This window comes from Lontra canadensis, unplaced genomic scaffold (assembly GCF_010015895.1).
Source record: "Lontra canadensis isolate GAN:19392208 unplaced genomic scaffold, GSC_riverotter_1.0 scaffold2, whole genome shotgun sequence".
Taxonomy (NCBI): Eukaryota; Metazoa; Chordata; class Mammalia; order Carnivora; family Mustelidae; genus Lontra; species Lontra canadensis.
Window position 1 is genome coordinate 50,605,229 of NW_022630996.1, and position 13,807 is coordinate 50,619,035.

Genomic DNA, 13,807 nt, shown 5'->3' on the forward strand with positions numbered 1-13,807 from the left:
CTGAGCTGCTCATCAGCCTCCCTGCTTAGCAGAGGCTACTTCTCCCTCTGCCCCTCCCCACCGCTTGTGATTTCTCTCTCTCTCTCTCTCAAATAAAATCTTTAAAAAAGATTGGAAAAAAAAAAAAGATTTGGTTTCCTTGAGGATCTAATACACCTCTCATTTATCTTTAAATGCTTCTCCTGAGTATAGAGCTTGGCCATGATTGGCATCAGTATTGTTCAGCTGAATTGTTTTGATCATTTTAATAGTTTTGTTTAAAATGCTTGAAAAAAGTTGCTTGTACTTTACTAAATCTACGAGAGACCTTTCCATTTTCTTTTTTAAGATTTATTTATTTGAATGGGAGAGGGAGGGAGCACGTGCACAAGCAGGGAGAGGGCCATAGGGAGCAGATCTCAAGCTGACTCCCAGCTGAGCATGGAGCCCAGTGTGGGGCTTGTTTTCATGACCCTAGATCATGACCTGAACAGAAACCAAGACGCTAAACTGTCACCCAGATGCCCCAGGCTATTTTTGTCTAATAATGGCATACTGAACTGTTTTCATGTTCAGAATCAAAATATAAATTTATAAAACATGTATTGTCATGTAAAATATTAAAATGAACAAAAGCTGTGACTTGCAAATATCTTAATATAAAAATAGCATTGGGTTGGAGTTCAATGGATACATTTATTTGAGATAATATCCTGATATAAAAAAATTTCAGCCATACTTGCAGGCATTTTAGAAACATGTTGGGAAAGGTAGCTTATAATCAAAAAAGTGTTCTGTTTATTTGGCCCCTGAAACTATTGAGTTTCAAGTTGAAAACTTAAGTTTCAAGTTCAAAACTTAAGGTTGCAACTTGCCTACTTCCTGTATCTTTTGACATTTCAGGCATAGGGACAATTATTATGGAACTTGATGAATTAGTAGTATCAGAGTTTGTGAGTTCTCTAGGCTTTTCCTTTTATATATTGATATGAAATAGAAGTTTTGCTTAAAAATGTATTTAAACTTTTTTTTTTTCTACCCAGTGTAGTGACTATGACTTGGAATTTGGAACTGAGTGTTTGCAATTGGCTCTAAAATATGGTCACGTTAATGCCAAACTTGTGGAAGGATCACCTGACCTCTGGAAGGTAAGGAAGTTGGCATTTTACTTTGGATTTTGGCTGTGTTTATATGTAATTCCTAAGATACATTCTATAAGCATAAACACTTTCCAGGTGCTTAAGAAAATAAAGAAGTGTATAAAAATGCTTGGTTTCATACTGAACCAGTATTTTGAGGTATAAGGATATATATGTATGTATACTTTAAAGGCATTGAGAGTTTTACTGGGTTTCCTGAGAATCAAAGTATGTATCATTTTTATTTCTTGGTTTGCAGAAAATATACTTTGAGATAATTTATTCAAACAGATTCCATTTTAGCTCATAAGATGGTTTTACTCATTTTTTTTCTTTTCTCTCTCTATATTCTTATATTCAGTTTCCTTAAATTCCATTGGATTGAGGATGCAACTCAGCTTTTCACAGTAGCAAGCTTTCCTTCCAGGCCCTGGGGAGGTGGTAGCTCCAACTGAAGTGGGTTCAGGAAATATCTGTAGAGTCCTGACTTAGTAGGGTGGGTGACTGACCCACTTGGTGGCCCCAGTAAGGTGTTAGACTCTTGAATGTAAGAAGGATTGACTCTTGATGACAAACTTTTTTGTTTTCGAGGAAATGAAGTGATTGTAGCACTGTCCTACTAAAATGTCCAGTGGAGGCTGGAGTGTTTCACAGTGTGGCTTTCCTTTGTTCTGAAGGTAGAAATGTGTTGAACAGTAGATTCTGAAATAGGGTAGGATATTTTTATTTTTTGAAGTATTGCTGCTTTTGAAGTAAGGAGTGAAATCTTTATAATGCTTCCACCTAAATCTGGTAAGTTAAGATTCATCCTAACTCTAAGATGATACGAGTCCAAAAACATATTTCCTCATTGACTTAAAAACAAAACAGAAAGCCCTATAAGTTTATTAGGTATTCGATACAGTAACATGATGGGCCTTGCTGTATGCTAAGATTGTCTTGTATATACTTAAAATGTTCTGACATTACAAAATACTGGTACGCCTGGATTATTGCCGGGTAGAGAAGATTCATGCAATATTATTATTCTTTTAAGGGTAACCAAATGTCTTCATCCCAGCAGGCAAACATTTTATTCATTTTGTGTTTCCTTTTTTGTCTATGGCTCAGATGATAGTAAACATATTGTGAGGACTACAGTGTTTACCAGTTAGGTGTATTGTTACAGATCCTGACTTGCATCTCTGTACAACCCCTTCTGACTGTGTGGTAGACTTACTTAGCAGACAATAGGAGAGGGAAGTGGAAACTCTCAGACAAGTTTTATTGCTACTTACATGTTCATTTAATACTCCATGGCCTCATTTTTGATGTCTTAAGGGTGTGTGGTGATCTATTTCTGTGAGTGTTCAGAGCCTTTTTGAAATTTGTCAAGCCCCCTGAGATGTGCAGATGAGAGGAAAGTAACACATTGCTCTTGAAATTTTCCACTTGTTCCTCACAAGTTTGTTTGAATTTTGTTTTGGATTTTTTTTTTTTTTTAAATCTTCCTCTTTCACTGCTTTCTCCAACAACACAGTATTACTTCTCACGTCTTGGTGCTCTGCTTCCCTTTCATGGGCACCAACTGTCTGTGCTCTAAGGCAAGGGATTGGCTTTCCCAGGGCGTCTCCTCCTCACTCTGGTAAGTCATTTCATCATGCCATTGTGGGCTGAATAGTGTCCCCTTTGAAGGAATGTTCAAGTTCTAACTCTGGCACTTGGAAATGAGGCCTTATTTGAAAAGTGTCTTTACAGATCTGATCGAGTTCAGTTGAGGTCATATTGACATGGAGTAGGCCCTGAATTCAACATGTAAGAAATGCAGGAGGAGGACAGAGAGAAAGGGAGAATGCCAGTGACAATAGAGGCAGGGAATACAGTGCTGTGTCTAGAAGCAAGGGAAAGCCAAGCATGGCTGGCAAGCATGACAAAGTAGGAAGAGGCCAGGAAAGGTTCTTTTATATACAAAGTCCTGCAGACCCCTGCTTTGAGACTTTTAGTCTCTACTAGTGTGAGAGAACAAACCACCCAATTTGTGGTCCTTCATTACAGGAGCCCTAGGAAATTAATAAACATTCCCCACACTTAGGCCCCTGAGGGATCATCATTCTAGTTTCACTTTGCAAACTGGGACAGGTGGGGTGGGGTGGGAGAAGCCTTATTCTTTACAATGTGTGCATAATGGGATCTTGCATTCTAGAAGGGCATGTAATGCAATGGATTGGGGAAAAAGTCTTTCAAATGGCAGATAGGAGGTCTTTTCTGATACCTTACTTTTTCTGACAATTGAGGTGAAATTATTTTAAGTGCAAGTACTGTAGTTTTAGGGTCCCTGTTTCCTCTTTCTGCCTCCTTTCTTCCCCACCCCCTTTTTTTCTTCTTTCAGATACTGTCTTAGCTATTGGTATAGCTCTCCGAAACTTCTTCAGGACATTGTATGAATTGTCTTCACTATAGGCTTCTCATTTAATTTTGTGGCCTTGGCGTTTTGTAGGACAAACTTATTCAGTTTCTGTTTAAACCAAAGCAATGGAATCCACCCTAGAAAGTAGTGTTCAAATTCTATACTAATGCGAAAGTGCTACCATTTTTAAAAATTGGATCTGAAAAAAGATTTAGTACAATGTGGCTAAAACCAGTACTGGATTCAGGTCGCTGAGCCAATGACCTGGCTCATGATGCATAAATCTTGAAATGATAAAAAATGCATTTCGGGAGACATTTTACTACCATAAAAAGTAAGGTAAGGGAGGATTCTGAAACACAGATCCACAATACCGTCCCTTACCCCTTAGAAGTCAGGGAGTTAGCCCACACAGTGGTATGAGGAAAAATGAGAATGTCTCATGCCTGTCTCAAATAGGACTATTTGAATTGCCACCAGAAATGCTGGGAGGGTTATTTTGTATTTTACATACTCTTTTGTAGAAGTAAATGCAAGAAGTAAATGTTCACAGTTATGTCACATCTCTTGCAATGGCTCCTTTGGTGCCTGGAGGAAACCTTAACGGCTTTAAATCACCATGCAGGGTAGAGGACATCCCCCACTCCCCATGACAAAGACTACCCAATCCCAGAAGAGAACAGGACTGATTTCTGGGATAGGAATTGGCTCTCATGCTTTCCCTGAGGGGTGGTGCCTTGCCAGACATTAGTGAACATACTGTTATTTGACAAAATTTCATCCAGTGGACATAAAAACTTCCATTCCTTTCATTTATTTTTTTTTTTTATTTTTTTTTTTTTCCAGATAACCAATAAATATTTATTTGTTCAAAATATTATCATGAAATGGAACATAAGGAATACATGGGGCTTTTCTTCAAAACACTATTCCTAACACACACTTGAGTCCCTACTCTGTATGTTATGATAATTTTCTCACTTTTTTTTTTTTTGTTATAAATTTTTTATTTCAGTAGTTATATATATTTTAACAAACTTAAAATGTGAAAAAATACTCTATTGTATTTATTCAGATATTACCATTTCTATTGTTCTTTCTTGGCATTTCAGTGTTCCCTTTGATACCATTTTACTTCTCTATGAACTTTCTTTTTTTTTTTTTTTTTTTTCCCTTTTTTTTTTTTTATAATTTTATTTTTTATAAACATATATATGTATATATATATTTTTCCCCCAGGCATTCCTTTCATTTATAATTGTACTGTATTTTTGTCCCAATATGCTTACATACTTGCCCACTTTCTACACTATACAGAATTGAATAAGCCTTTTGTTTCTAAATGTTACAACTATCCTTAAGGCATAAAAGATTTATAACCAGGTATTGAAGAAATTAAACTGTGTTCATTGTCTGAAAATACATGTTTAGGAGGCGTTTCTGAAGTGTTTGAGTCATCACATATTATTGAAATAACTTACTTTTCAGGAATCCTTTTGATGGGAACTTTTTTTTTTTTAAAGATCCAAGTGTCATGGCATCCTTGTTTAAAAACAAAAACAGGGACGCTTGGATGGCTAAGTTGGTTAAGCATCTGCCCTCTGCTCAGGTCATGATCTCAGGGTCTTGGGATGGAGCCCTCCATCAGGCTCCCTTCTTGGCTGGAAGTCTGCCTCTCCCTCTCCCTCTGCCTGCTCCTCCTGCTTGTGCTTGCTTGTGTGCATGTGCTCTCACTCTCTGACAAATAAATAAACAGAATTAAAAAATAAAAATTAAAAAAAAAAAAACAAATAGTCTCACTTCTTTTAAATCTCAAAAATACAGTGTGGTAATGTTCTTTCTTTTTAGAGATTTTTCATCCAGTCTAGAGGAAAGAAATATTTTCTAGATAGACCTAATGGATGAAATGGAAATAAATAAAATACTTTCCCAAATATAAATCTGTGTCTAATAAACATGCTCTATTTTTATAAATTTAGGATTTTCTGACTTCTAATTATTTCAGCTACATACTCATTTGCTTACAAGTTAAAAAAACAGGAAAGATGGGGACTAAGTGTTGTGCGATTCATGTAACATGGTGGCCGACTGAACGAGGCTCTGAAAAGTCTGAAGTTACCATATTGTCACCACAGAGTGACCCAGGTAGGTGGGATAGTGTCCTCTGGAACCCACCTTGAGGCAGCTGAGGGAGGCCTGGCCTCAGAGACAGAAAACTCGCTCTGGCCCCGAGTTCCAAGTTTCTCTTATATTGAATATACATTTCTTTTAGTTACACACTTGACTCAGATGAAATACTGCAAAGAAGCACAAAGAGACAAAAAGTGAGTTTAACTAGGAGACAGGCAGATGGGGACCCTGAGCCCTGGTCTTTCTGTGGCTCCTGATTTAAAGCCGTTAAGGTTTCCTCCAGGCACCAAAGGAGCCATTGCAAGAGATGTGACATAACTGTGAACATTTACTTCTTGCATTTACTTCTACAAAAGAGTATGTAAAATACAAAATAACCCTCCCAGGATTTCTGGTGGCAATTCAAATAGTCCTGTTTGAGACAGGCATGAGACATTCTCGTCTTTCCTCATACCACTGTATGGGCTAACTCCCTGACTTCTAAGGGGTTAGGGACGGTATCGTGGATCTGTGTTTCAGAATCTTCCCTTACCTTACTTTTTATGGTAGTAAAATGTCTCTCGAAATGCATTTTTTTTGTTTTTACCATTTCAAGATTTATGCATCATGAGCCAGGTCATTGGCTCAGCGACCTGAATCCAGTACTGGTTTTAGCCACATTGTACTAAATCTTTTTTCAGATCCAATTTTTAAAAATGGTAGCACTTTCGCATTAGTATAGAATTTGAACACTACTTTCTAGGGTGGATTCCATTGCTTTGGTTTAAACAGAAACTGAATAAGTTTGTCCTACAAAACGCCAAGGCCACAAAATTAAATGAGAAGCCTATACTGAAGACAATTCATACAATGTCCTGAAGAATGTTCAGAGAGCTATACCAGTAGCTAAGACAGTATCTGAAAGAAGAAAAAAAGAGGGTGGGGAAGAAAGGAGGCAGAAAGAGGAAACAGGGACCCTAAAACTACAGTACTTGCACTTAAAATAATTTCACCTCAATTGTCAGAAAAAGTAAGGTATCAGAAAAGACCTCCTATCTGCCATTTGAAAGACTTTTTCCCCAATCCATTGCATTACATGCCCTTCTAGAATGCAAGATCCCATTATGCACACATTGTAAAGAATAAGGCTTCTCCCACCCCACCCCACCTGTCCCAGTTTGCAAAGTGAAACTAGAATGATGATCCCTCAGGGGCCTAAGTGTGGGGAATGTTTATTAATTTCCTAGGGCTCCTGTAATGAAGGACCACAAATTGGGTGGTTTGTTCTCTCACACTAGTAGGGACTAGAAGTCTCAAAGCAGGGGTCTGCAGGGCTTTGTATATAAAAGAACCTTTCCTGGCCTCTTCCTACTTTGTCATGCTTGCCAGCCATGCTTGGCTTTCCCTTGCTTCTAGACACAGCACTGTATTCCCTGCCTCTATTGTCACTGTGACTCTAAGTGAATCCGAGGATTGAAGGCTTTCTTCTGTCACTAAAGGGTTGATTTTTTCCTTTTTTTTTAAGTAACTAATTTTCATAATGTATTGTGCAAGGTCCAAGGAAAACTACAGATCATACTGACAGAAGGAAATCAACTTTAAAAATGATTTAATAAACTTTTGAAATTTAAAAAAATAAGGAAAGGGCAACCCATATTACTGTAAAAGTTTGACAGAAAAAGTGGCAACTTCTCAGTTCAGAATTGCAACATTTTCCAGTACGGTTTCCTTTGAAGTGCATTAACTGTTTCAATTAGGGAAAAAAATAAAGCTATTTTTAAACATTGTACTTCACCAGCTTGTGAGAAACATTTTATACTTCATTTTGTTAAATCCGTGTTTGGTGAGAGGTGAAGTTGAAGTATTAAATAAGGCCCTATGTAGAAAATATTAGTAAACAATAAAAAGACTTTAATATATGTATAGTAGGTATCCACAGCCTACAAGAAAAAGTAGACAAAAGAAAATTTAGGATGTTTTCCTGTTTATACAGTTAATGATTTAATAATAGTGGAGAAAGGATCTTTAGGTGACGTAAGTATATATCTTAAGTAAGATTGATTGCAATGCAAAACTGTTAAGTCTTGCAGGAATACTAGAAAAGGAAGTTTAGGATTCGAGACCAATTTTTCTTTAACTTAAAAAAATTCATCATTAAGATATCTTTGAAAAAAAAAGTAGAAGGAACTTTCATAGTTCCTCCATATTGTGATTTTGAATGCAGTTTTATTCCTCAGAGCAGAAGGAACACAAAATGAATAATGGTAATTAGGCCTCTTCCTATTTCAGTTCTGAGTTTACCTTATACAGCAGAAAATTATTAAAGAAAAACACTATTTTCTTATTTGAATTACAAATACTGAAGCCTGATTTCAGTGATCTAGTTAACTTTGGGTTTTCGAGAAAAGAGAAGGAAAACTTAACCTGATAGAATTTTTATAAGATAATTTTTCTACCAAAATATTGCTTCCACAGATTAAGGAATTTTGTTTATTCTTTTCATTGTTCTATCCTCAAAACTTAGAACAGGACCTAGAACAGAGTAGTTATTTGATAAATTTGGTTGAATGAATGAATGAGATCAGTATATTGTTTAATTGGGTGAAATACACAGCATGGACCTTTAAATGTCTGTTTTCTATTTTCTATCCAGATACTGGAATTACATTGTGGATCAGTAACTATAGTACCAGTTTTGGTTCGCATGTGCTTGTTTTGCCAATAATATAACAAAGTCATATGTGACTTCAATAGACTAACTGAAGGCTACAGCGGTTTTCTACCTAACGATCTTGTTAAAAATTTTTAGAGTGCAGGGAGGGGAGGGGTAGAGGGAGAGAGAGAGAGAGAGAGAGAGAGAGAGTGAGTCAGTCTCAAGCAGACTCTGTGCTGAGGGCAGAGCCCGATGGGGGTATTGGGGCAGCGGGGGGACAACTTGATGTCATGATTCTGGTATGAGGACCTTAGCTGAAACCAAGAGTCAGATGCTTAACTGACTGGGCCACCCAGGTGTCCCAGTTTTCTATCTATGTTACATGTTAGCTGTTACTTGAATTGTGGACTATAGGGTAATGTTTTCCACCAGGATTTATCGGCCAGGATAAAGGCATAGCAGGGGAATCTAGTTTGGGTAGAAGTGCCCTGAGCAACCTGAACCAAACAAAGTTTTTGTACAAGACTAGTTATGAGATAATCTGAAGGGAAAAAGAGTACATGAATTATAGGTACAGAAATATACTCACTTGGTAAGTACTTTCCAAAGTGGGTTTTTAGACCACTTACACCATAGTAGTGTAGTATCTTCTAGGTTTTCCAGTTCTGACCTAAGAACTAATATTGCATTGCCAAAAACCTGACATATTCTGTGCTTGAGCTCATGGGATATGTTCTGGGAAATCTCTGCCCTAGGACTATGGCAGGTTACAGTTAGAAGGAGGATGTATGATCTTCACGAAAGATAATGATTGCTCGTATGTACGTGAAGGCACACTTTCGTCTCTGTCAGATCCACGTATTAATAAAAAACATGAAAGATGAACCTTATCTACATAAAGATACCTACCTCCTTCAATTCAGAATGAAGTCCCTCTTGATATGAATTAATCTTTTTTTTTTAAGTATTTTATTTATTTATTTGAAAGAGAGGCAGTGAGAGAGAGCATGAGCGAGGAGAAGGTCAGAGGGAGAAGCAGACTCCCCGTGGATCTGGGAGCCCCATGCAGGACTCGATCCTGGCACTCCGGGATCATGACCTGAGCCGAAAGCAGTGGTCCAACCAACTGAGCCACCCAGGCGTCCCAATATGAATTAATCTTTGAGGATTATCTCATTTCAACTAAAAATGCGATTTAGTGATTTTTGTTACACATACTTTTTCTTCCTTCCTTACAATATACACTTTGACTATTAAACAGTAATAACCAGTAGTGCTAGTACTCTTACTTAAACGCTACCACATTATCTTTGAAATAATACTTATATTAATAAGATTTTGGTAACCACTGCCACATAATGTCTCAATTTAAAGATCCAAAAACCAATATTCAGCAATTTGCAGAAATTGAATGTATTTTTCTGAATTTGCTAATATTGTAATTTAGAAATTGTCAGTGCTATGTGTTTATAGTTTCTCCAAAATAAATCATTTCCTTTGGGGCATAATTTTATTGCTCTCACATTCCTTCCTGCTCTGTTAAGTCTAATGAGGTTTGTTTGTCCTTTAGGTGACCTACAAACGAGATCTGTATGCAGCTGAGTCGATTATTAAGGGTATGTTTGGCCTTGTGACTGTCAGTTCCTGTGTTTCAAAAATGTAAGCCGGTTCAGAATTTCTCATGACATTTTAAATCCCAGAATTCTCAGAAGTATAAATGCCTGTAGGCCACAGAGGTCTGTGATTTGTTTTTTTGGAAAATAATTACATTTTATGTTTCCTGCTTGTGAAATATCACTTAGTTATGTCATGTTGGTTTTAATTTTTATAAAAGAAATAATTTATGAAAAGTATGGGACATTGACACTATTAGAAATAAAAAATGATTTTAATAAATTTAAGATACTTATTTTTACTAAGAGGCCAGGTTGTCCCCTTCCCCCACCTTCCCATAATACCACCCTATCAATATGTGATGTAGCATCTTTCATATGAAAGTATTTTTTCGGGGCACCTGGGTGGCTCAGTGGGTTAAAGCCTCTGCCTTCGGCTCAGGTCATGATCCCAGGGTCCTGGGATCGAGCCCATATCAGGCTCTCTGCTCAGCAGGGAACCTGCTTTCCTCTCTCTCTGCCTGCCTCTCTGCCTACTTGTGATTTCTGTCTGTCAAATAAATAAAATCTTAAAAAAAAAAAAAAAGTATTTTTCCCCCCAAATACAGAAATAAGACTAGATGATATGTTAAATTCCTTTTCAATCTTGACAATGACTCCAATTTTGTTTTGCAATTTGGATACTGCATATGTAATAACCCCTTAATCCATCTCTAGGCCTCACAGCAACACAGAGGTAGTTTATATAATAATCAACAAGTATTTGTCGTTGTGCTTAACACTGTACGGGGAATGTAATGATGCACAGGGGACATTGATTCTCTACCTTTGCAGCCTCTGTCTTTTCAGTCAGGGTTTCTGAACCCCAATACCCTTGGTATGTTAGTCCAGGTAATTCTTCGTTGCGGAGACTGTTTTGTCCATTGTAGGTTATCGAGCAGCGTGCCTGGCCTGTATTCACCAGATGCCAGAAGCGCTCTTTCCTCCCTCTTTCCTCCCTCCTCCCTTCTGTTCTCCCTGATGTGACATCAGAAATGTGTCCTGACAGAAACACTGTTAAAACCTGTGGTCCTGGCACAAATGACAGCGTCAATCCTGAAGCAAGTGTGGGGGCTTCACAATCTGATACTGATACCCTCAGATGGGAGAATCAACACTAGGCATAGACAATGAACACCCTTGGATTTTTTAAAAATAAAATTACAAAATAAAATATATATAGTAGATTGAGCTAGGTATTCACCACTTTGCCTGTTGCTACTAAATGTTCAAAGTATTTTTCTAGACACTACTACAACACAGTATTTATTGGGTACTTACTTCATGTCAGAATTGTTTGAAGCATGTTATATGTATCAGCTCATGCTTCTTCAAGTACTTAATGATGTAGGTCATGCCACCATGTCCGTATGATAGGATAATCGGGGATTCTAAGCAATTACTGCTTTATGAAGGATAGAAAATACATTCTTAACTCCAAGTTTCTGTCTTTGGTAGTTTATCTCTTTTTGTAGCTATTACTTCTTTTTTTTCTTTTTTTCCTTAAGCAGAGATTTTTCAGATTGCCTTCTCTGAAATATTTGAACTATGTATGTTTTGAAATTTGGAATATTTATATTTTCAGAAGTTAATGCACTACATAACATGTTAAGTCACATCAATAGTTGGATTAAGGACCGTGCAACATAAGAAAACTATAATGCGTGAACATTTACATTCAGGACAGGAATAAAGACTCTAGAGCCTCTAGCCCAAATTCAAGTCTGATTTTACCACCAAATTTATATATGAAAATAATTATTAAATTTTCTATTTAAAGACAGTTCTTGGATTTTAGCATTGCTCATAACTCAGTATAAGCCTCTTTTAGACTGATTCAGTGAAGGTGAGAGGATATCTTGTTTTTTCTTTTTCTTTTGTTTTCTGTAGTGTTTAACACTAGGTTTAATTGAATGTAGTATATTGTAGGGTACAGCTAACATTTTTTTCCCTTAGACTCGAAAAAAATTTAAATTATGGGGATAGGTGGCTCTTTTCTCCCACCACACCACTTGACCTGCTCCTAAGAGATGCAAATTGTGACCCAGTGTATCTGTCACTATTATTATATATCTATTTTTCCTCAAATATGATATAAATTAGGTGTAAATACTTTTGTCAAAGTTCAAAACCAGGATTTGGAGCACATGGCTTTCATGCCAGCTGTTTTAAATAGGTTACCATCATCTTTTTACTATAATGTTGTAACAGATGTAATACTACTCCCATTTTGAAACTGGGTAAACTGGTTTAGATGCATTATTTTTCTCTTGATCATACAGTGAGAGCAAGATGCACAATTTAGGCACAGGTCTGTTTTGTCTTTAAGCCTGACCTCACTCTAGGGCACGGCCGCTTGGCACCTCTGAGTCATAAGCTGCTCAAGCTGGCTGCTGTGCTGGATACTAGATTGGTTAGTGCTGTTTTGGTCAGTACAGCCAATGGCTTGTAGAATTCAGCCTACCAGCTCTGATTCTGTTGCCTTACAACTCTCTGTACAGCTGGCCCGATGAGGAGTGAGCACACAGTTGTGACTGGACGTATTTTCTTACACTGCTATGCTAAGCACACGGTATAATCTTCTAGAGAATGTGAGAAAAACATAATACTGACATAGCAGATTTCCAGACATGACTGAAGATCAGTAAAAATTAAAACTCAAAATCATAGATTCAGAATGACTGGTTGGTTGAGTTTTCTTCTTTATTAATTTTGGTAGTTGAAGGCTTATGCGGCCATAGCAGTCTTCCTTTTCCAGGATGAAGCTTTTTTTAATCCGGTGATCTGGGTGGTTAGTATTCTGTAAGTGGTCCTTCCTGAGCTGCTCTTCACTTGAATGCCAGTTATTTGTGGGTCAACAAATTACATTCTCATGAAAGTATTTTCTCATTTAGATATTTTAAGGCTCTACAAAGCATTTCCTTGATAAATGTCATGTCTTGCAGGTACATTTTGTTCTCCCAAATTTACTTGTCACTGGAACAACATGTATGTTTTGATGAATCTTAGCATTTGTTTAAGTCCATATCTTTTGTTCGGTATGGGAATTTTGATGTAACTAACTTTAGGCAGGCTTTTGACTAAAATCTCCAAATTGTGGTATCCAGCAAGTGTCAAAATCTGCCTTCTATTTTTGTGTTTGTAGATAAGTCTTATTTTTAAGCTTAAATTATTTTAGTGTATTTATATGGATTTCCATCTATAGTGAAGTATTTGATAATAGGAAATGTATATATAAGGTAGTCTTATATTCATACAGTTATCTGTATTGGAAAAGGTACAGTTAATCATAAATTTACTATGAGGTAAAACAAAGCGTTTTTTTTTTTAAAGCTTTTATTTAAATTCCATTTAACTTTGTAGTATTAGTTTCAGGTGTACAATAGAGTGATTCAACATTGCCATATATTATCTGGTGCTCATCACAAGTGTGCTGCTTAATTCCCATCACCTATTTCACCCATTCCTTTATCCAGCTCCCCTCTGGTAACCACAGTTCTCTATAATTGAAAGTCTGTTTCTTGGTTTGTCTGCCTTTTTCTGCCTTTGTTCATTTGTTTTGGTTCTTAAATTCCACATATGAGTGAAATCATATGGTATTTGTCTTTCTCTGTCTTATTTCAATAGTATTATACTCTCTAGCTCTATCTATGCTCTGCAAATGGGAAGATTTCATTATTTTTTTATGGCTGAATAACATTCTATTGTATATAAACCACATCTCTATGTATTCATCAATGGATGGACACTTGGGCTTTTTCCATAGTTTGGCTATTGTAGATAATGCTGCTGTAAACATAGGTGTGCATATATCATATATCTTTTTGAATTAATATTTTTGGACTCTTTGTGTAAATACCCAGTAGTACCATTGCTGAATCATAGGGTA

General features: G+C 36.7%; 1 protein-coding gene across 2 annotated transcripts in view; it reads left to right on the forward strand.

Moving 5' to 3' along the window:
* Positions 1–13,807, forward strand: part of CRPPA (CDP-L-ribitol pyrophosphorylase A) — a 289,217-nt gene that overhangs the window by 93,533 nt on the left and 181,877 nt on the right. For both annotated transcript variants that reach the window (XM_032873929.1, XM_032873920.1), the window contains exons 4-5: positions 1,023–1,127; positions 9,837–9,882. In XM_032873929.1, the coding sequence (XP_032729820.1) occupies positions 1,023–1,127; positions 9,837–9,882 (151 nt within the window). The remainder of the gene's footprint in view (positions 1–1,022; positions 1,128–9,836; positions 9,883–13,807) is intronic.